Here is a 24,786-nt window from a genome sequence, read left to right on the forward strand (position 1 = left end):
ATTGACCATTGGGGTGCATGTATCCTTTCGGACCATGTTTTTCTCTAGATGTGTATGCCAGGAGAGGTATTGCAGGATTATATGGTAGTTCCGTGTTTAGTTTCTAAAGGAATTTCTATACTGTTCTCCATAGTGGCTGTACCACTCAAAGTGTAACATCAACATTTCAGATTCCGGATGATAGTATGTGAAGATACTGACATCCACATTCAGAATGCTAGGTGTTGGCAATAGGTAGCCTGACTTGGTATGGTCAAATTAATCATTTAGAAATGCCTTTAAGCCTTTTCAATCCTTTGAAATCATTGTGGGGAAGTCCCTGGCAGTCCAGTGGTTAGGACGCTGTGCTCTCACTGCCAAGGGCCCAGATTCAACCCCTGGTTGGGGAACTAAGACCCGTAAGTCACTGCACTGTGGCCAAAAAATAAATAAATAAAAATAAAATCATGAGGGCAGTTATATTTGACCCTCAGGTAAGCAGGATCAACATCAGCGAGCTACCCTGATCACTTTAGGTCTTTCAGTGTTTTAAAGTAGACCCTAAAGACTAAAATCTTCCTGAATTACTTTAATTGATTGGTTTATCACAGATGACTAGCCAGATAACATTTTATGCTGATAGCTCATTTAATGTAAATGAACCTGCCAGTTATCTCAATTTGGGTAAGGCCACTTGCAACTTAAATTGCTGTGTTTCAGACTACCTGTGGTATAACATATACTGATTTACCATGCTTTGTAGATAATCAGCTCCAGTTATTATATACCAATTTATTATTTACCCAAAGCTTTAAAAATCTGAAATGGTTTAATCTCTTAAAAATAAAAGTGTCCCTGTATACTATATAGCACTTTCCTCTCTGCCTGGTGGTGTTCAGCATCAGTTTGAAGCGCTTTGAGAGTCTTCTTAGAGTATATCCCATCAGTTTCTATTGTTTTTCTTTTAGATTCCAGAATTCTAATAAAGACTGAAGTTTAAACAAAAAACAGAGAAAGTCAACAATAGAATATGAACTATGGCAATGACAAGGAATGTCAGCTTCTGAACTTTTCGCCTCTTCTTTCCAGATAAAGATACAGATAGCACCACGAAAGGGAACGCGGATGACTTCGGCCTGAGAGACACCTCGAGTGTCGCATCTGCTGATTCCTTTGCTTCAGCAGCAGAGGTAGGACGTGCATGTTCCTCATGAAGAGTTCTTATTCTTTCTCGGCTGGACGTTACTGTTTTGCCATTGTGCTGTAACTCAGTTCAGTAGCCATTTATTTAGTATTAACTCTGTGGTAGATACCAGGCTACAAAGATGAATGTACCATGAACATAAGTTCCCACGGGAGTGTAGAGTCTCTTTAGAGAGGTGGACATGTAAACATAGACTTTAAGTGAACACTTTCATAGACTGTGGGTTATGGATGAGGCCTATCAGTGTGTTAGTGGAGAGCAATTCACCTTAAGAATCTTAAAATTATTCAGATTGTTTAGCTGAGAAACCATGTTTCTAGATTTTTTTGCCAAGGAAATGAGATTCAAAGATTTATATGTACAAACTATTCACAGTAGCATTTTTAATAATAATGAAAAACTGAAAATAGTGTAATGCCAAATTATGGAATATCCATAATTTGAAATATTATAGTGCCATAAACACGCTTCCAATGTTTTTAATGACATGGGAACGTAAGTTAAGTGAAATGAGTATACAGAGTGTGTGCTTGTAATTTTGTAATGAAGTAAAACCTGTATGTGGTGTATTACGTGAGTATTTAAGCTGAGGGGAAAAAGGCTAGATATAAATACACTAATATGTAAGCGGTGGTGATCACTAAATTATGGATTTATGAATAATTTGTTTTATGCTGAGACTTAAAATTTTTTATCTAAAGAGAAGGTTGCAAAGTGATCATCTATTTATAACTTTTCTACTTGAGACAGTTTAAAAAATTATATGTCGCCAATTTTATCTTAGAATTATTTCATTTTTATGGTAGATTCTTAGATATTACTGCTGTCCTTTTTCATATAAATAGTATCACACATCTGTTATTGATGTGTGGATTCAAGCTCTAGTGTGGAAAGCTTAGGTATTCCAACACCCTTTTCCCTAAACTTTGATTCTGCCTTCTTTAAAGCTGTACAGACCATAATCTTTCATCCTCTCAAGATTTTTCTGTGTATGTGTATTTTAGCTATTGCTTACAGTATCATCTCCTGAGTTCACAGTTTAACTTATATTTTTATAGTTGTAGGTTTGCAACACACAAAATATATCTACTTGTTTTATGAAGTAGCTGTTTTGTCTGCTTTTTATGGATTGTTATAGACAGGGTTATCTTTTTTTTTTTCCCCAGCTTTATTGAGATAACATGAAGATAACATAAACTTATAACATGAAGTTTAAGCTGTACAGAGCAATGATTTGAAACATATATTTGGAATAATTACCACAATAAGGCTAGTTATCACCTCCAGCACCTCACATGATTACCTTTTTTCTTTGTGGTATGAAGATTTGCTCTCTTAGCAGCTTCCAAGCGTATGATACAGTACTGTTAACTAGAGTCACGATTCTGTGCATTACATCCCTGGGACTTATTCATCTTCTAACTGGTAGTTTGTACCGTTTGATCAGCATTTCCCCAATTTTTTCTACATCCTGCTCCTGGTAACCACCATTCTGATCCTCTGTTTCTATGAGTTTGGTTTTTTAGATCAAAATTATGTGATACCACACAGTACAGTTGACCTTGGCACTACATAGGTTTGAACTGTGTAGATGCACTTATACATGGATTTTTTTTTCAGTAAATACATACTGCATCATCTGCAGTTGGTTGAATCCAAGGATGTGCAACTGTGAATACTAAGTGCCAACTATGGGACTTGAGCATCTGAAGACTTTGGTATCTGAAGCAGGTCCTGAAAAAGGAAATGGGGGGAGACTATTTCAACCACAGATGGGGTCAATTCCCCTAACCCCCACATTGTTCAAGGGTGAATTGTATTTGTCCTTCTCTGTCTTATTGCACTTTACATAATGCCTTCTAGATCCTGCCCCATACATATTGTCACAAATGGCAAGATTTCTTTCTCATGGATGAATAATATTTGATTGACTATACATACATTTATGTATACCACGTCTTCTTTATCCGTTCATCAATTGATGTACACCTGAGTTGTTTCCATTTTTTGGCTATTGTGAATAGTGTTGCAATGAACATGAGAGTGCAGATATCTCAAGATAGTGATTTCATTTCCTTTTGATACATACCCAGAAGAAGGATGCTGAATCATGTGGTTTAAGCTACAAAGGTTTGATAAATTACAGAAACAAAATGCATGAATACCACAGGAAGGGCTCACTATCGGCGAAACCTCCTAGGAATGCTTCTAAGTATAAATGTATGATCTCAGAATGTGAATGTTCCAAGATCAATTCCTTTTTAAGAAATGTTTGTTAAATTATTTTTAATTGCACTTACTATATGCCAAGAACTTAACAGAAAAAAAAAAAAACCGTTTAATGAAGAAAGTTGTTAAGAAAATAAGACCAGAAATCCTTGGGAAGTTTAAACAGTTTGTGATAATTTGAAAGCTTTAATTCAGAATTATCAGAAAGAGTTTTTGCCTAAATATTTAGATTAAAGCAAGTCCTGGCATAGACTGTTCTCTAAGGTTGGTCAGTCATTTTTGAAAGTGATTAACAGGATTCTCCTGTATAAGCTTTACCAGACAATGGTTTGGAACCAGAGCCTTTTTTCTCTGAAAAGTCTTTTTTTTTACATTAATACCTTTATTGAGATATAATTCATGTACTATAAAAGTTCACTCTTTTAAACTGTACAGTTGAGTGGTTTTAGAATATTCACAGAGTTGTGCAAGCTTTCTAATTCCAGTACATTTTTATCACCTCAGAAGAAACTCCTACCTATTGGTAATCGTTTCTTTTTCTCTCCTACCCCACTGTCCTAGGCAGTTACTCCTGTACTTTCCATCTTTGTGGATTTGCCTATCCTGAACACTTCATACTAATAGAATCGTGCAATATGTGATCTTTTGTGTTTGATGCTCTTTTAGCAGAATTCTTCGCAGAATTTTCAAGTTCTGAAAAGTCTTTTTAATCTTAGGATGCCACTGCATTGAGTACTCTCCTGACTTTCCTGTCTGTTAAAGAGATTATCATTTAATTGTTGTTGTTGTTCACTCAGTGGTGGCCGACTCTTTGCGACCCCATGGACTGCAGCAAACCAGGCCTCCCTGTCCTTCACCAGCTCCTGGAGCTTGCTCAGACTCGTGTCCCTCGAGTTGGTGATGCCATCTAACCATCTTGTCCTCCATCATCATTTAATAGGTAGAAACTAAAATTGCAAAGGGCTGCCCAGGTGGCTCAGTGGTAGAAGAACATGCCTGCCAAGAAGGAGATGCTGGTTTGATCCCTAGTTCAGGAAGATCCCCTGGAGAAGGAAATGGCAACCCATTCTAGTATTCTTGCCTGGGAAATCCCATGGACAGAGGAGCTTGGAGGGCTACAGTCCATGGGGTTGCAAAGAGTGGGACATGACTTAATGACTAAACAAGAACAACAGTATTTTTTAGCTGTAAATTTAGTTTTTCTTAGAATTAACACAATTACCATTGTGTATCTGTATATAAATTTGCCATATAAATTGTAGGGTTCTCTTTATTTTTAAATTTATTTATTTATTCAGCTGTGTCAGGTCTTAGTTGCAGCATGTGGGATCTTTCAGTGCATGCAGGGGCTTAGTAACTGTGGCACACAAGCACAGTTGTTCTTCAGTAAGTAGGATCTTAGTTCCCAGACCAGGGATTGAGCCCGTGTCCCCTGCATTGCACAGCACATTCTTAACCACTGGACCACCAGAGAAGTCCCTAGGGTTCTCTTTAAAGATAAAGTTTTATTTCTTATAATTCAGATCCCTCTAGTCATATTCTAAAATGACGCTTGGAAAGCTTTTGCTTTACCTCTCTGACTTGATAGCTCTTGTTTATAGCAACCCAGAGTTATCTTATTTCCTCTGGGGTCAATTTTGTTTGTTTATCTTGGGCTTTCATTTTTGTGCTGATAGTTTTCTTTTCAAATTTGAAAGCTTAATTGGTGACTGGATTGGTTTTCTCAAGTAGATTGTGTGGGAAAACAGCCTTGCTTTATGTTTGTTTCTTCTGGAAGAGGTGAACAGGGAAGGATAACTGGGCTCAGTCTATTTCTTTGAGGTTGTTGATTGGCAGGTATTTCTTTAGGATGAATGATCTGGAGAAGCCCAATCATCAGGGCACAGCTGTATACAGAATAGAAAGGGCTTTACTCTGGCAGATCCATCTCTCACCCTGGCGGACTTACTTTCCCCTGGTGGTTCAAGTAATATGTTTTGCTTTTTGGCCATGGCACATGGCTTGTGGGATCTTAGTTCCCTGACCCTCAGCAGTGAAAGCATGGAGTCCTAACCATTGGACTGCCAGGGAATTCCTGTTCAAGTAATTTCAAAGAAGAAACGTTCTCTGGTTGCAGATTTGTTTTCCTGTTAGCTGCCTTTCTATTCCATGGCAGAAAGTAGAATAAGATACAGGACAGCTACAGTTATTTGGACACAGACTTCCATTTAAACTCCCATTTTCAATCCCTCTTCTTCAGTCCTGCCCTCACACCTGCTCACTGTGGGCCTGGTGCTCCTCTTTGACTATATCCTCTCTTGAACTTGGGTTTCCCTTGTGGCTCAGCTGGTAAAGAATCTGCCTGCAGTGTAGGAGACCTGGGTTTGATCCCTGGGTTGGGAAGATCCCCTGGAGAAGGGAAAAGCTGCCCACTCCAGTATTCTGGCCCGGAGAATTCCATGGACTGCATAGTCCATGGGGTCACAAAGAATTGGACACAATTGAGCAACTTTCACTCACTCTCTTGAGCTTATTCAGGACTACGGCTTCCTCATCTCTTTCATCTGTCAACACACTTCCATTTGCTTTCCAGTTTTTGGAAGTCTGTGTATCTCCCCCTTATTACATTAGTAACTTGTTGCTATATAATAAACTACCCAAAACTTATTGTCCTAAAACCAATAAAATCCAGATGTGGACTGGGGGCTGGTGCCAAGACTGTAGGTCTGTCCCAGGTCTCAGGAGTGTGTCTTAAAGGGCGGGACCATGTGCTCCAGTTTGGAGGTTAATTGCCAGAGTCCTCAGTTTCCTAGGGATTAAATCAGTTAGGGGGCATGTGTCTTTTTGTTAGTCTATATTAGAGCCTTCTATATATCCTGGGGGTTCCCCAGTCGGGGTTTAATAGAGGCTCAAGCATTTTAGGAGTCTCCTTCTTAAAATCCAACGCTTATGGGGTAGTTTTCTGGAGGTCATGGGCCTTAGGGTTAGTCCCGTGAGAACTACGTCCTGAGCACTAATCCAAAGGGCCCGTTGTTTTGGTATTTAATTCTAAAGTCACGTATATTAGATAAGAAATGACTCCTGGACTGAGCATGCCTACCAAAGGCAGCAGACACCATTTTTCAAAATAGAAAGAGGGTCCTGCTTGGAGAAGCCATCAAGGAGAGGCTCTCACAATACAAGAACAATGGTCTGGACTTCTAGGCACCCAGACGGCCATTGACGGCACCTACACTGACAAGAAATGTCCCTTTACTGATAGTATCTCCATCTGAGGGCAGATCCTGTCTGGTGTGGTGACTAAGGTGAAGATGCAGAGGACCATCTTCATCCCCTGAGACACCTCTATTATATCCAAAAATACAGAAAAACATGTCCGTTCACCTGTTGCTCCACGTCAGGGGCGTCCAGATTGGTGATATTGTCACAATGGCTAAGGCTGCCCCCTGAGCAAGATTTTGTGAGTTAGCATGCTTAAGGTCACCAAGGTTGCCAGTGCCAAGAAGTGATTCCAAAAATCCTGATACTGGACACCTGCCCACTCCCCCAGTTATTTCCCATTCAACAGTAACAGTGATAGCAAACATTTATTATCTCGTTGTTTTGAGAATCAAGAGTCTAGAAATGGTTTATCTGGGTGGTTTTGACTTGAGGTCTTCTGTACGCTGTAGTCAAGTATGTTGGCCGGGGCTGTAGTCATCTGAAGATTGACTGGAGCTGGAGAATCTGCCCTAAGATTACTTAGATAAATGGCATGTTGGTGCTACCTTTTGGTAGGAAACCTATGTTTTTTATGGTTTTATGGACTTTTCAAAAGGACTGCTTGAGCATTTTCATAACATGGCACCTGGTTTCCACAAGAAGGAGTGAGGCAGAAGCAGTGATTGTTTTGATGTAGCCTCAGAAATCACACGCCAGTATTTCTATCTGTTATTGGTTACCCAGGTTAGCCCTCTTCAACATAAGATGCTGTATGAAGTACCAGGAAGAGAGAATGATCATGAGTGGCATTTTATCTTTTATTTCATAATTTAAAAATGTTTGTTTATTTGGTGGCATTGGATCTTAGTTGCAGCATGCAAGATCTCTCATTGTGGTCACATGTACATGGTACTCAGACTTGGTTGCCCCATCGTATGCGGATCTTAGTTCTGCGACTAGAGATCGAACCTGTGTCCCTTGCACTGGAAGGCAAACTCTTAACCACTGAACCACCAGGGAAGTCTCATGAGTGCCATTTTAGAAGGCAGTTGTTGTAAGTTTATTTCCTTTCTTTTTCCTTTTTTATTAGTGAGATAGGGTATATAGTCATCCTGCTTTCTTTATAAGTCCTATTTATAATTTTAGGTGGTTATTTTGAAAGGAAAATGTAAACGTTGAAAATAGTCTATATTAAAATTGAACTTAGCCTATTTTATGATCCAACTTACAATAGTTTTGGGACTTTGGACATTTCTTTCATGGTTGTTCAGAGGCTTTTAAAAATATTAGGGCTTTAAAAAACATTACTTCACATTCAGCAAAGTCATTGCTTGCCAAAGAAGATAAGGCCCAGTCTCTCTTGCATCTCTTGGAAGGCACAGGGGAAGTAATTTGAGATCTTAAATAACTTCGAAATGAAGGGCATTTCAAGTTTCAGCTAGCAAATAAAAGAACCCTTTTTCATGGTGAATTACATGTTTCCATATGTGGGGATTAAACTGTGTTACTGACTTCTTCTGAAGTAACATCTCAGCTCTGGTAAAATGTTAACCTTTTTCTGCAACCTTTTAAAGTTTTTAAGAATTTTGTCCAAAAAAATCTTACTATAAGATACACTCTAAATGAGAATTTAAGCCTTCATTTAGTGATTTGCTTTAAAAAAATTCAATCCTAATTTAATTTAGGATTTAAATTAGTAAATTCTGCATTGTCATTGTCTCTTAGGAAGAGTTGATGATAATGTTAGCTAGTGTCAGATCTTCAATGTGACGTATTTTCACAGCTGCAAGCTTATTTTAAGAGACTTATTTACACAGTCACGTCAGCCAAACCAACAAATAAGCAAGATAGACTAATAAATCAAAACTTGACTCTGGAATCTCTTATTGTTGGTTTTGTTCACTTCTTATTAGTATAAAGTATTTTATGTAGCAAATTTAATTGGAGCCCTAGTTTCCTCTGTAGGATTTTTTCTACTGGTAGATCCTATTTGTTTCAACAGTGATACAAAACATTAAACTATTTACTATCTAAAGAATTTCCACACTAATTTTTTAAACTGTTATTTTTCTTTTTAACCTCAGAAACACTTTTCCTTTAGCATAATCTATTTTCTGTAAAATATAAAGGGAAATATTAGTTAAAGCTGACAGTATGTAAAGTCAGATGTTGTCATTTCTGTCTACTTTTTTTTTTGCCTCTGGACTAAGAGACATATATATATACATATATACACACACACTATCCTAAATAATGCTGACACTTAAACTACTCCTTTGGATTTTTTTTTTTTTAATGTTTTATTTTTTATTTATTTATTTTTTTAAATTTTAAAATCTTTAATTCTTACATGCGTTCCCAAACATGAACCCCCCTCCCTCCTCCCTCCCCATAACATCTCTCTGGGTCATCCCCATGCACCAGCTCCAAGCATGCTGTATCCTGCATCAGACATAGACTGGCGATTCAATTCTTACATGATAGTATACATGTTAGAATGCCATCCTCCCAAATCATCCCACCCTCTCCCTCTCCCTCTGAGTCCAAAAGTCCATTATACACATCTGTGTCTCTTTCCCTGTCTTGCATACAGGGTCGTCATTGCCATCTTTCTAAATTCCATATATATGTGTTAGTATACTGTATTGGTGTTTTTCTTTCTGGCTTACTTCACTCTGTATAATCGGCTCCAGTTTCATCCATCTCATCAAAACTGATTCAAATGAATTCTTTTTAATGGCTGAGTAATACTCCATTGTGTATATGTACCACAGCTTTCTTATCCATTCATCTGCTGATGGACATCTAGGTTGCTTCCATGTCCTGGCTATTATAAACAGTGCTGCGATGAACATTGGGGTACATGTGTCTCTTTCAATTCTGGTTTCCTCAGTGTGTATGCCCAGCAGTGGGATTGCTGGGTCATAAGGTAGTTCTATTTGCAATTTTTTAAGGAATCTCCACACTGTTCTCCATAGTGGCTGTACTAGTTTGCATTCCCACCAACAGTGTAGGAGGGTTCCCTTTTCTCCACACCCTCTCCAGCATTTATTGCTTGCAGATTTTTGGATCGCAGCCATTTTGACTGGTGTGAAGTGGTACCTCATTGTGGTTTTGATTTGCATTTCTCTAATAATGAGTGATGTTGAGCATCTTTTCATGTGTTTGTTAGCCATCCGTATGTCTTCTTTGGAGAAATGTCTATTTAGTTCTTTGGCCCATTTTTTGATTGGGTCGTTTATTTTTCTGGAATTGAGCTGCAGAAGTTGTTTGCATATTTTTGAGATTAGTTGTTTGTCAGTTGCTTCATTTGCTATTATTTTCTCCCATTCAGAAGGCTGTCTTTTCACCTTGCTTATATTTTCCTTTGTTGTGCAGAAGCTTTTAATTTTAATTAGATCCCATTTGTTTATTTTTGCTTTTATTTCCAGAATTCTGGGAGGTGGATCATAGAGGATCCTGCTGTGATTTATGTCTGAGAGTGTTTTGCCTATGTTCTCCTCTAGGAGTTTTATAGTTTCTGGTCTTACATTTAGATCTTTAATCCATTTTGAGTTTATTTTTGTGTGGGGTGTTAGAAAGTGATCTAGTTTCATTCTTTTACAAGTGGTTGACCAGTTTTCCCAGCACCACTTGTTAAAGAGATTGTCTTTACTCCATTGTATATTCTTGCCTCCTTTGTCAAAGATAAGGTGTCCATATGTGTGTGGATTTATCTCTGGGCTTTCTATTTTGTTCCATTGATCTATATGTCTGTCTTTGTGCCAGTACCATACTGTCTTGATGACTGTGGCTTTGTAGTAGAGCCTGAAGTCAGGCAAGTTGATTCCTCCAGTTCCATTCTTCTTTCTCAAGATTGCTTTGGCTATTCGAGGTTTTTTGTATTTCCATACAAATCTTGAAATTACCCAACATAGGAGCACCGCAATATGTAAGAGACATGATAACAAGTATGAAAGGGGAAATCAACAATAACACAATAATAGTGGGAGACTTTAATACCCCACTCACACCTATGGACAGATCAACTAAACAGAAAATTAACAAAGAAACGCAAACTTTAAATGATACATTAGATCAGGTAGACCTAATTGATATCTATAGGACATTTCACCCCAAAACAATGAATTTCACCTTTTTTTCAAGTGCTCATGGAACCTTCTCCAGGATAGATCACATCCTGGGCAATAAATCTAAACTTGATAAATTCAAAAAAATCGAAATCATTCCAACCATCTTTTCTGACCATAATGCATTAAGATTAGATCTCAATTACAGGAGAAAAACTATTAAAAATTCCAACATATGGAGGTTGAACAACACACTTCTGAATAACCAACAAATCACAGAAGAAATCAAAAAGGAAATCAAAATATGCATAGAAACTAATGAAAATGAAAACACAACAACCCAAAACCTGTGGGACACTATAAAAGCAGTGCTAAGAGGAAAGTTCATAGCAATACAGGCATACCTCAAGAAACAAGAAAAAAGTCAAATAAATAACCTAACTCTACAACTAAAGCAACTAGAAAAGGAAGAGTTGGAGAACCCCAGAGTTAGTAGAAGGAAAGAAATCTTAAAAATTAGGGCAGAAATAAATGCAAAAGAAACAAAAGAGACCATAGCAAAAATCAACAAAGCCAAAAGCTGGTTCTTTGAAAGGATAAATAAAATTGACAAACCATTAGCCAGACTCATCAAGAAGCAAAGGGAGAAAAATCCTTTGGATTTTTGGATAAGGCTGATAGTAGAGTACATATCGTTTGATATTTAAAAGTACATATAAGCTCTGGAATAAATGCCTGGTTATAAGTTCTGCCATTTAGTAGTGGGCCTTGGGGCAAGTTCCTGCTAATCTAAATCTCTGTTTCTTTGCCTCTGAAATGTAGATACTAATTTGTTGTTGTTCAGTCGCTCAGTCGGTCCAGCTCTTTGTGACCCCATGGACTGACTGCAGCACGCTAGGCTTCCCTGTCCCTCACCATCCCCCAAAGTTTGCTCAAACTCAAATCCACTGAGTCAGTGAGGCCATCCAACCATCTCATCCTCTGTTGTCCCCTTCTCCTCCTGTCCTCAGTCTTTCCCAGCATCAGAGTCTTTTCCAGGGAGTCAGCTCTTCGCATCAGGTGGCCAAAGTGTTGGAGTTTCAGTTTCAGCATCAGTCCTTCCAGTGAATATTCAGGGTCGATTTCCTTTAGGATTGACTGGTTTGATCTCCTTGCTGTCCAAGGATTCTCAAAAAAGCCTTCCTCCTTTATCAGTGGTTGTAAAGAAGTGAGATAGTTGAATATTTAGCACAGCATTTAGCATAGCACACTGGGTGGAAATGAAGTGCCAGAACTACAGCATGGAGAAACACTTGTGAAATAGTAGGGTAAAAGCTTCCAAAGATCTCCTCCACAAAAGCAATGAAAACTCTGGCAAAAATTGTCAGAAATTTTCAGAACTCTGAAAATGAAACACTTGTAAAAATTCAGAGAGCATTTATTTAAGGACAATGGCTGAATCTCCATGGGAAGAGTGAACTTTGTAAACTTTTCTTTAACTGTTAAAAATTTTTGGCTCTGCCCAGTCTTTGTTGCTGCCTGAGGCTTTCTCTAGTTGTGGTGAGTGGGAGGTTTCAGTGCATGGGCGTCTCATTATGGTGGCTTTACTTGTTGCAGATCACAGGCTCTAGGGTGTGCAGGCTTCAGTACTTGTGGCCCATGGGCCCAGTAGTTGCAGCTCACCAGCTCTAGAGCTCAGGCACAGTAGTTGTGGGTCAGCTGCCTTTTAGCATGTGGAATCCTCTTGGACCAGGGGTCAAACCTGTGTCCCTTGTGTTGGCAGGTGGACTCTCAACCACTGGGATCACCAGGGAACACCACACTATAAACTTTTAACTTGTTCGTTTTCCATCCCTCTCTCTAGAGGAGTCTTGGAAACCAACAGGTTCACCACTGTGGTGACTGTGAAAATCAAGGGCTCAGCAGCCACTGGAAGAAACTTAATAGCTTTGGAGCCTCCCCAAAGTCCCATCACTAGAGAATTGTCACCATTTGACCTGTATGGCAGCTCCTTGCAAAGCTCCGTTCTAAGGATTTGTCTTTATTTGACCAGACTTTGAGCTTGCTATGTACAAAGTTTCTATCCCTAAAATCTTGTTGAAAAATATCAGCGGGAATTAACACTGCAGCTGCTTGAAGTGGTAATACCATCAGAGCTAGTAAGAAGGTGAACAAAAAACTTAAAGGAAAAATTGGGCAATGAGATGTTTATAGGGAGCTTTGAAAAGCTCCAGCATATTCCTGAGAATCTAGAAGGCCACAAGCATGTGCGGGCCTATGCATGTGTCCAGGGAAGACCTTAGAAATCCCTAACCTCTCACCTCTGGCCAACCTTCATGTTCTGCACAAAACAAAACTTAAGATGGACAAAAGGGAAAAAAAAAGCAATTAATTGGTGTTTATCAGAAGTAGAAACTTTTGTGCTTTAGAGGACACCAACAGGAAAGTGAGAAGGTAGTAGAATGGGAGAAAATATTTGTAAACCATGTAGCTGATAAAGGTCTTATATCCAGAATATATAAAGAACTGTTGTAACCCAGCAATAAGTGGACAAATAACCTAACTTAAAAATGGGCCAGGGATTTCAATAGATATTTTTCCAAAGAAGATACACAAGGGTCAATAAGGATATGAAACATATTGCACATCATTAGTCATCAGAGAAATTTAAACCACCTCACACCCACTAGGGTGGCTATAGTAAAACAAGATGGACAATAACAATTGTTGACAGAGGTGTGGAAAAATTTAAATCATTATACATTGCTAATGGGAATGGAAAGTGGTGCAGCCACTTTGCAAAAACAGTTTCCTCAAAAAGTTAAACACAAAGTTACCATCTGACACTTCCATTTTTTAGTTATATACTCAAGGGAATTGAAAACATAAAAAACTTGTTCAGTTCAGTTGCTCAGTCGTGTCCAACTCTTTGTGACCCCATGGACTGCAGCACGCCAGGCTTCCCTGTCCATCACCAACTCTTGGAGCCTACTCAAACCCATGTCCATTGAGTCGGTGATGCCATCCAACCATCTCATCCTCTGTCGTTCCCTTCTCCTCCCGCCTTCCATCTTTCCCAGCATCAGGGTCTTTTCCAGTGAGTTGGTTCTTCACATCAGGTGGCCAAAGTATTGGAGTTTCAGCTTCAGGATCAGTCCTTCCAGTGAATATTCAGGACTGAAAAAACCTTGTACATAAATGTTTAAAGCAGTCTTATTCATGACTGTCAAAAAGTGGAAAAAACCCACAAGTCTGTCAGCTGTGGAAAGGATAAACAAAATGTGATATACTCACACAATTCAGTCATAAAAAAGGATGGAGTACTGTTATATGCTTCCTTATAGGTGAACCTTGGAAACATGATGCTGCATGAAAGAAACCAAATGCAAAATGCTGCATGTACTTAAATCTGCCTATATCGTCTCCAGAGTGGAAACTCCACAGACACTGAAAAATTATTGGTTCCCAGAGCCTGGAGAGAAGGGGGATGGGGAGTGACTGCTAACAGGCAGAGGGTTTCTTGTTGGCATAGCATAAAAATATTTTGAAATTGCAAAGTGGTGCTGATTGCATAACCCAGTGAATGTACTAAAAACTACTGAATTGCATATTTAAATGGGTGAATTTTATAGTATGTGAATTATATCTCAATAAGGTGTAGTTTATTTTATTTTTAAAAACCAAAAACTCCTACAGCATTCTATTTAAGTGGATCACCTGGTATTGAAAAATAAAATTGCTCTGGAGTTTTCCTGCTTAGCTGGCAACTCTGTAGTGTTTACAGTTATTTTTTAATGAACTGTCAAAAGGCTGGAGTTCCATTTGTAGAGTTGTTATGCTAGCCAGAGTACATGACTATTTTTCAGTTATACAAATGTTAATCAAAGATACACATAAGAAAAAAAATTCCCTAGAATTCACCAAGTTGAGATTATTACAGTATTTTTGTAGAAAGTTTTACTTAATATACAATCATGAGTTATAATACTTTAAAGCATTCTTTGGGTGATAAAAAATTCTCTTTTTTTTCCAGTGCTTCATCATCCATTATTATTGTTGATGAGCTGTGAAATACTGCTTTTCTGTACACTCTGTGAATTTAAGTAGTTGGATTCAAAATAAACTAAGCTTGTTATAAAGTTTAACTCCTTACAACTGAATTTTGAAATAAAACGAATTCAGATCTTACTAGCTGTAAAATCTTACTGAATTATTTTCACATTTTAATCAGATTGAGTATATTAGTAAGATCCTATTTTTTATTTTTTATAATTTTTCATCCTGTATCAGCGTAGTCTGTGTTAACACACTGTATTCTTAGCTTGCAGAGCACAAAGAAGTGCGGCATACCTACAGCCTGGAGTCCCTTTGCCACTGCCCTTTTTACGAAGAGGCCATGCGCTTAGTTGAAGAAGGAAAAATTTACTCGAGAGTGCTTAGGTATCATGCTTATGTTTATGAAAAATATTAAGATGCTATTGATATGTTTTCTGATATTTGTTTAAAATATTTATGAGAATAGGGGGAAAATGTTTTTAGGCTCAACACAATTTTTTAATGTATTTTGTCAATATTGAAAAGACATGTGTTTTTTATTAAGGTCCTGAGGTTAAGCATTATTCCAAACTTGTAGTAGTAGGCTTGATCTTAAATGCACTTTAACAGTTGTCTCCCCTGTTTATTACTTAGAACTGAAATGTTGGAGTGCCTAGGAGACAGTGATTTTCTTGCCAAACTTCACTGTATTCGACAGGCTTTTCAGGTACTTTTTTTTTTAACATTAAGTGACTTCATCCAGCCACTCATCCCCACCCTCATGCTATAGAGTCCAGCTGAATATAAACAGGACAGCTCTTTGCTCTTTATTATCCTTATTTGTAATGGCAAATAAAAAGTACTGTTTATTTTTCCTCCCTGCTGCCTCCCTTCATTTGTCTTCATTTGTCATCCTCTCCTGTAACTTCCTGGGTCTACCACATTTTGTCAGAATACAATATATTTTTTTTAATTTTTATTTTTGCTTTATTTTACTTTACAATACTGTATTGGTTTTGCCATACATTGACATGAATCCACCATGGGTGTACATGCGTTTTATTTTGATGCTAGAGATGTGTGTGTACAAATAACTGCTTAGAATATAAGTCCTTTTTCTTATTATCAATTAGTATGTGTTCTAGAATGTTTTTCACTTGACTCAGTTGTAAAATCACCAGTTTCCTAAGGTAAAATAAGGTCATTTAACAACAAAATTCTCTTTATTTTTCTGTTCTAGAGTTGTGTAGTAATTTCAAATTTTTCAAATATTAAATTGAACGAATTTAAATTCAGATTTGTCACCCTTTAATCTTTTAAAATTTTCTGTTCAAGAGCTCTTTTTATTCTAGTTACTTAGGACTTTTTTATTCCTGTGGTGTACCTGCTGAAATAGTACCATATACCATGTATTAACTGTATTAGGGTTATTTGTACATACATGTGCTATAAAGTCAAATATCCATTCAAATTAACTGTAGGTTTCCTTTTTTCTTTGGGGATGGATATTTTTCAGGTAATTCTTTCAGAAACAGCCAACAGGATATTCCTTGCTGAGAGTGGAAGGAAAATTTTATCAGCATTAATTGTAAAAGCACGAAAGGTAAACTTGTTTTGTTAGCAAGTTTATTTTATTGTTATTATTTCAATTGAACTGACGATTAAAATCATTAAATGTTTTTTTAGATATTTGTAAAAATTCACATACTAAAAATAAATACTAAGTATTTCCCCAAAGTATTTTTGCTTGGGTTGATTTATTTTCTGTGTATAAAGTTCATACAGTTTTGAGCAAGTTGATGAATATATTCACAGTTTCCCATTAAAAAATCTGTTAATGTCATGGTAAGAATTATCATTAAATCAGCTATATGGCCACCACTATTATTATTTTTGATACCTCTTTTCTTATGCCTCCCTCAATCCTGTTCAGTAAGAAGGTCCTAGGAAATAGTGTAGATCTCAGAAATCTGGAAATACAAACTGAACTGCCTCTCACTCTTTCTCATCTTCATGGGTCTGAATGAGGCAGAAGCAATGGCAAGAATTTTATTGATACTGTAAGGAACCACTTTTCATTTATGCAGGATGTGTCTAGATGATGAAAAAAAGAAACCTCAAACAGACTTTCCCTGAGCCATTTGAACACCTGGTTTTCAAACACAATCCCTTTGAACCTCAGTTCCCTCATTTGTATAATAGAATTATATTTATGGTACCCTATTTCAGAGTTTTTACGATGATTAAATAAGTGATAAATAGGAAAACAATTTTAAAAGTGCTATATAAATTTGCAGTTTAGTTGCTAAGTCGTGTCTGACTCTACAGGATACGGTAGCCCTCCAGACTCCTCTTTCCATGGGATTTCCCAGGCAAGAATGCTGGAGTGGGTGGCCATTCCATTTCCTGGGGATTTTCTGACCCATGGATTGAACCCACGTCTCCTGCATTAGCAGGCAGATTCTTTACCACTGAGCCACGAGGGAAGCCCAGTATAAATTTAGGATCATATTAACTACTTATAATTTCCAATGTAAATCTTTTTTTTAAAACAAAAGAAACAGAATGTTTAATAACTATATGAAAAAGTTCCATAGTATTATAGTCAAATAAATTCAAATTAAAATAGCACAATAGGACTTCCCTGACAGTCCAGTGGTTAAGACTCTGAGATTCCAATGCAGGGGGTGTGGGTTCCATATCTGGTCAGGCAACTTAAGATCCCACATGCTACGAGGCCAAAAGATTTTAAAACTAATAATAAACAAAACATAGTAGCCTGTTCCGCCTGTCAGATTGCCACCACTAGAAAAACAGTGTTGATTGCTCAGTCCTGTGTAAATCTTTGTGACCCCACGGACTGGAGCCTGCTAGGGTCCTCTGTCCATGGAATTCTCCAGGCAAGAATACGCGAGTAGGTTGTCATGCCCTTCTCCAGAGGACCTTTCTGACCCAGGGATTGAACCCAGGTCTCCCTTATTGCAGGCAGAAAGACAGTAAACCCAATATAAATCTTTCTTTGCCTTCCCAAGGCTGATAAACCCATTGATTTGAATTAGAGTATGAATTGAACTGGAGTTCCTCCAAAAGGAATAGAACCCTATCAAAAGCATCACATAGTATCTTCTGTAACCAAGTTTTCATCTTAAGGACTAACCTAAATAAGCACATATATTTAAGTAGTAAGCATTTGCTTATGACATTTTACTTACATTCTTAGTCTTGACTTTTGCAAAATGTTGGACTAACAAAATAAACCAAACAAATATGGCATACCTTGAAAATGTTTTAATTGTTACCTAATAGAATGAACATCTTACAAGCTTACTTGAAGAGTATATTTACTTTGAGGGTCTGAGCATTGTTATAAAGTTGAGATTAAGATTAAAGTGTGTTTTTTTCTGCAGAATCCAAAGAAGTTTGAAGATGTTTTTGATGAAATGATCTATTTTTTAGAGCAGACTGATCACTGGGATAATACTGAAATGGAACTTGCTGCTAGAGGAGTAAGTCAGATTTTTTATAATATTTAGCCCCTTTCATTATTTATATATAATATTTACATAATTTGAGGCCACTGTTTCCTTGTCCTTGTTAAATGACAGTAAAACCAATTTTGTGATGGTGATTATGATACAGTCATAAACAATAGCAACCACAGTCTTTATACATTGGGGCAACAATTGAAAATAGTATATTTAAAAAAAAAAACACCTTTATTCCTTCTTGCGCGTTTTCCTTCCTTCCAAAACTCGATGAGCAGAGCCTTGAGCAGAGTGGTAACGGTAACCTGTGTAAGGGTGGTTTCAGATAGGATAGTGGCAGCTCGGGAGATGGGGGATTGGCTACATATACAGGATCAAACAAAAATACATATATTGAGAATAATCAGAGTGAGAGTTCTCATGATTAGAGAAGTGAGGTATAAAAAGCTAGGGTTGGAATTGGAGCTATTAGCGTGAATTCATAGTTTACTAAATAGAGAAATAAATAGGAAGGTTTGCATATACGTAAACATACATAAACTTACTAACTCTATTCACAGAGAGGGTCTGGGAGCAAGAACACCTCAAAGGAAATTATCCCTAACACACAGATCTTGGCTTCTAAGTCCCACTCTCCGCTAAAAGGAACTAGGACTCCTTGGAAATATGGCTGATTTCAGCACTAGAATACAAAAAGCATGTGATGAGCCTGGAATATTTTGTTGTAATGGAAGCTTAAAGAATGAGTTTGCAAGGGGCTTTCTCATTGGAAGCCTTTCTTGGCAGAGAAAACAGTAGATGCCGAAACACAGAGGCACAGTCTTCACAGTCCTTCTTTCTCTGGTGTTCCTTCACTCAGTTAAGAACCTCTCAGTATCTAGTTCACACGTGGTATAGCATATAGTACAATACAGTCTGCATGAATGAGAGAGTGAGAGATTCATAATGTGGTGGAGAAGACAGGCAGATATACCAGTAACTAAATGACAGGCTTCCCCTGTGGCTCAGCTGATAAAGAATATGCCTGCAATGCTGGAGACCTGGGTTCAATCCCTGGGCTGGGAGGATCCCCTAGAGAAGGGAAAGGTTACCCACTCCAGTATTCTGGCCTAGAGAATTCTGAGTCGCAAAGAGTCAGACACGACTGAGTGACTTTCACAAAAATGACAGAGCAGAAAGAGCCTGTAGATACCATAATAAAAGCATGGACAAAGGACTCCTAGAACAGAGTGGAGGGAGAGATTAATTTCACCTGATGGGATCTAGGCAGGAACAACTAACACGTGAATTACAGTTTTTGGTTGTGAGTTGTTTTCAGTGTTGTCTCTCCTCTTTTAACCTGATTCAACTAAAAACGCGCTGCTGTTGTCATATATAAAGCCCTCACTCAGACTTTATTTCAGCTCTCTGTAATAATAATTTCTATTTAACTTACAATTTAATACAGGTAAAAAATCTAAACTTTTATGATGTTGTTTTGGATTTTATATTAATGGATTCCTTTGAAGATTTAGAAAACCCACCTACATCCATACAGAATGTAGTAAATAATCGCTGGCTAAACTCCTCCTTCAAAGAAACTGTAAGTGATGGTTCACGTTTCTCAACATTTAAATTTGATAAAAAAGTAGTCAGAGCTGAGAAGATGAATAAGATTAATATATATAAATGTATGTCTGCCTGTAGAACGACTGTTATGGAAACTGAGCTCATCCTTTGATATTGGGATCAGATGTGTATGATATATAACATATGAAAGTGAAATTTTCCTTTGGGCTTGTCTATTAGTCCCTGCCTTGACTTTGAGGACCCAGTATTTCTTTAGATCTCAAAAAACACTTGGGTTTCAAACTAGGTCAGGCCTAACAAAAAATTGTAACTGAAATGACTCTATGACTAAATAGAAATGTAGCAGTTTCAGTGAAAAGATGATATATATTTTTTTGGATGAAAATAGAGTTTCTTGTTCCCAAATACTATAAAAAATTCAAGTAGAAGGGAATCCCCTGGTGGTCCAGTGGTTAGGATTCCACAGTCTCAGTGCCAGAAGGCCTAGGTTCAATCCCTGGTCAAGGAATGAAGAAGCCCAGGCATGGACTTGCAAACCCCTCCCCCCTACACACACACAAAGATGATTAAGGTAGAAAAAAATAAGAATGTGCAAAAATAAAATGGGTTTAAACTGTACTGTGTGCTTTGGATATTTTTAGTTTCTGTTGTTTTTTGTACTCAGATTTCTATTTAACTTTTTTTTTGTTGGGCTGAAGTGTGTACCTTGAAGTAGGTGGAATTAATGAAAGTTTAAATCTTTAGAAAACTAAAAAAAGTTTCAATTGGGTATTTCACAGTTATTTTGGAAATGCTTGATACTACATTTTAAAGCATTTTTTCATAAGTCCACTTTTTCCTCAAAGTATGTTTTAACCTTAGGTGGATGTTCTCCATTTCTGTAACTGCTTTGGGACAGTGACCTTGATCAAAGTTAGGTCATGACACAGTAGGGTCAGTTTTCTTCAGAATCCACTTGGGTGTTTTAGTTCCTGTTATTAGGGATGTCTCTTAGTTCTTTATTTGAATAAAACTTTTGGCTCAACTCATAACTATTTCCAGCACTACTACAATTCTTGAGGAAAAAATGTTACTTGAATTTAATGACTGAATTCCTTGGCACCAGAGTTCAGCCTTTCTCTGTCAGTGGCTTTGAATTTAATTTTAAAATTTATAAATACCTTTTCATTAATATTTACAAACAATAGAAAGAACATGAACTAGTTCTTTTTAGTTAATATTTTAAACAGTTTAGACCTTTTAACTTTGAATTTCTAATAAAAGTCACTCTTTTTTAAATGGAAAGTTCATATAATTATTCATTTAAATTTTGCTTTTTCTCCTGTGTATATATTTAGGCTGTGGCTTCAAGTTGTTGGTCAGTGTTGAAACAGAAAAGGCAACAGATGAAGGTAAAACGCATCACGTCTTGGACTTCTTCATAATCTGAGGCTCTTGTTGAAGGAGCATCTGTGTGTTTTCGGCGGGGGATGGCAGCTCATAAGCCCTGTCCTTCAAGCTCGATGAGTGATCTGTTGGCACTGGGTTGGGTTCTCTGATTTTGAAGTTGGGAACAGAGTTTTTACTTTATGTTTTTTCACTTAATGATATTACAAGATTTAAAAAATTGTTTAACATAGTGGATGTTATTTTGTGTAATCCCATTGAGAAATGATGATTGATTCTTAAAGCTGCTTTAACACCAAAAATCACCTCAAAGTCTGTATCCTGTGCCCACACTGCATACCCTCCAGCCCATCTCACCCTCCACACACTGCTCTCGCCACACACTCCTTTGGTAAAGGATGGACTCGAGTGAGACTGGTTCCAAATGCCACTTGTCAGCCATGACCTGGGGCAAGTCTTAACCTTCCTATGCCTTAGTTTCCTCATCTCTAAAGAAGAGCATAGTATCTACCTTGTGGGGTCTTTTGTTAGGATCAAAGTGCTTAGAGTAGTGCTTGGCATAGTACATTATGCAAGTGTTGGTTATCATTATTATTTTTTTATTACTTGCCCACTGACCTATAGTATTTTATCATGTCCATATTTCTAAGCCTGAGCCTTATAACTTTGAGATAGTATTTCTGAGGGCAGTGTGTTTGAACATAGTCCTCACAGCATCTGCAGAAGGGTGCTTGTTGCAAATAATTCTGGAGACCATATATTTGAATAATTGTGGTTTAAAAGATGTTGAACAGGGGTGTATTGTAAAACATGGGGAATGTAGCTAATATTTTGTAATAACTGTAAGTGTAATGTAACCGTTAAAAATTGTATAAAAAATGAGGGACTTCCCTTGCAGTCCAGTGGTTAAGACTCCATGCTTCCACTGCAGGGGGCGTAGGTTCAACCCCTGGTCCAGGGACTAGGACCCTGCATGCCGGGCAGCATAGCCAAAAAAAAGGAAGAAAAAAAATTACACAAAAAATGATTCCAAAGACCCTGTGTTTTAAACAAGTTCCCCAAAGATGACTAGAAACTCTAATGTTTGAGAAACACTGGTTTAGGGCTGGGGAACAGACTTGTAGACTTGGGTTTGATTTTCATATTCACTGGTATGATCATAGGTAAGTTACTGTCAGCTGACCTTCAGTTTTCCTACTTGCAAAATGGAATTAATACTTGCCTCATAAAGCTGCTGTAAAGATGAAAGGAGGTAAAACATAAAAATTAAAAGAGTAAATATGTAAAAAAAGTAAATATAAAAAGTTTAATAAATAGTATCCATAATGATAGCAATTATTATAGAATATTATTAATATGTTATTATTATTATACCTAACCTTATTTCTTCTTAATATAAATCTTGTGCCTTGGACTACTGTTCTTCATGTACCCACAGATGCCTATATATTTCACCTCTTGGTGAACTATTTCCTATACCTGGAATGCCATACTCTATCCTCTGTGCTTAAATAATTCTTAACCTACTGTTGAGTTCAGCTTACATTACTCCCTGGTGCCTGTGCTAACTTCTTACCTGTCTGAATTCCTAGTATAGTTAATATAAATGTAGGATTTAGAATTTTAATATATGTAGAACATCTCTTAGACTATTGTCAATGTATCCATGAAAACCTTTTGGCCTTTACTTAAATTTGTGAGTTAGGATAGCTTTTATAACCCCTCTGAAGTCTCACTTTTTATGAGTGATAATGATGTTAACATGACCTACTTTTTCAGGAACATTTTATTAAATTAAGTAGAACTTAGCTCATTATCTTGAATATAATAGGTACTTAATCAATGTAAATGTTATTTTAGTCTTTTTCGGATAATCTCAGTAAGTGAGTAGAAGTTCTTCAATTCTACTGAACTAGCTAAAACCATGGTAGTCTCATTAATCCTAAAAATTGTACTGCTAAGGAACATTGTAGCATTATTGTTATTGCTTGGTTACAGCACTGTGATTTCTTTTTTATGAGGTGAAAATGTCCTTAAGAAGTAATGTTTTCAGCACATTGAAATTGTTGGATAGATTATGAAAGGTTCCTAAAACATTCTGTGACTCCTAACTGTTCCTTGTAAGTTTATTAGACTGGCTTATCATTGACCCTTGGTCTGTCCTCAAAAAGAGCTGGTCATATGATGGCTAGCAAGCAAATGCAGGAAGGCAAAAATAATTTGTTTCTCCTTTATTTCGCAACAGATCCCAGATGGATTTTTTGCCCATTTTTATGCCATTTGTGAGCAGATCAGCCCTGTCCTAGCCTGGGGCTTTTTGGGTCCTAGAAATTCTCTCTATGATTTATGTTGCTTCTTCAAGGTATGTTCAGTCATTGAATCATTTGTTTTTTCTAAATTGAAAAAAAGTTTTACTGTTCCTTTTTGCTTTTGTAGAGGAAAGAATGTTATTTAAATATAAAGTTATAAAAGTCATCCATGCCAGTGGAATGGTTTTGTATAGATCTGTGCTTTATCCTGGAGAAGAGACAACAATTCCATTCACCATATCAATTCCTTCTGTAATGGATACATGTTTTCATATGTGTCACAATGTTAAACAAGTTGCTATAGATAATTCTTCATGCCTGACACTTTTGAAATTTGTAAAACAAATGATATCTATTTTATTGCACATGTAGCAGTTTAAAAATAAGTTCTGGTTCAAAATAATGTGAATGATAAAATCCTAGCTATAAGAAAGAAGATGGGAGTTTAAAATGGTATTCTAATATCAGCAATTTAAATTGACCAAAGCACAAATTGCATCTTGTTGCAGAATTTTCTGCCTGGCACAGTGCCAATAAAAGTCTCAGTATTTAATAGTCCTTAATTTAGACTGAGTTTAAAGGAGCAAATAAAAGTAAACATAATCTAATATAAATTTGAAAGTTTTTGATATTTGGAGTTTTGGATGTTTCTCTCTACCTTTCATTTAAAAAATTAAATTATTTTGTTTATGTGCTATTAATGTAGCATTTATGTAAATAGCTTAGGACTTTTTTTTTTTTTTTTTTACTGTCATTGAAAACTCATACATCTTTGATGCATTTACTTGACCTCTCAACTGTAAGGTGGGTGTTTAGTGGGAAAACTTTGGACTAGGAATTGTCTACCCTTAATGAACATTCGTGACTGTGGGCAAATCATGCTTTGTTCTCCTCCTTATCATCTGTGAAATGAGGGTGCTGGACAAGTTGATTGCCAACAACCCTTCCCAGATATAAAATCCATTGAAATCTATGATGTGCCTTCTTAGTACTTCTTAATATTTGATTTCTGGAGCTTATCTAGTAGCTCAGATGGTAAAGCATCCGACTACAATGCAGGAGAAATGGATTTGATGCCGAAAGATCCCCTGGAGAAGGAAATGGCAACCCACTCCAGTATTCTTGCCTGGAGAATTCCATGGACAGAAGAGCCTGGCAGGCTGTGTGTGAGTGACTAACACACATAACATTTGGTTTTCTGTAGGATAGAAATTAAATATCCCTGTTTGTTTGTTTTCTTGTTGTTGCTCTTTGGAAATACTTTTTTCCATCACAACATAACAACCTGAGACTTAATACTTAGTAGTATACAAGATGCTTAAAATGAGTTTCAGCCTAAGTATTAAGTTACTGAAATGAAA

General features: G+C 37.0%; 1 protein-coding gene and 1 pseudogene across 1 annotated transcript in view; both read left to right on the forward strand.

Annotated features, from left to right (window-relative positions):
• Positions 1-24,786, forward strand: part of MIGA1 (mitoguardin 1) — a 77,695-nt gene that overhangs the window by 48,570 nt on the left and 4,339 nt on the right. The window contains exons 8-15 of the mRNA XM_005678250.3: positions 1,069-1,169; positions 14,963-15,081; positions 15,331-15,403; positions 16,193-16,279; positions 18,084-18,182; positions 19,609-19,743; positions 21,068-21,121; positions 23,362-23,478. Of these exons, the coding sequence (XP_005678307.2) occupies positions 1,069-1,169; positions 14,963-15,081; positions 15,331-15,403; positions 16,193-16,279; positions 18,084-18,182; positions 19,609-19,743; positions 21,068-21,121; positions 23,362-23,478 (785 nt within the window). The remainder of the gene's footprint in view (positions 1-1,068; positions 1,170-14,962; positions 15,082-15,330; positions 15,404-16,192; positions 16,280-18,083; positions 18,183-19,608; positions 19,744-21,067; positions 21,122-23,361; positions 23,479-24,786) is intronic.
• On the forward strand, positions 6,363-6,915 carry LOC102184022 (annotated as a pseudogene).

The sequence above is a fragment of the Capra hircus genome, chromosome 3 (assembly GCF_001704415.2).
Source record: "Capra hircus breed San Clemente chromosome 3, ASM170441v1, whole genome shotgun sequence".
In the NCBI taxonomy this organism is placed as follows: Eukaryota; Metazoa; Chordata; class Mammalia; order Artiodactyla; family Bovidae; genus Capra; species Capra hircus.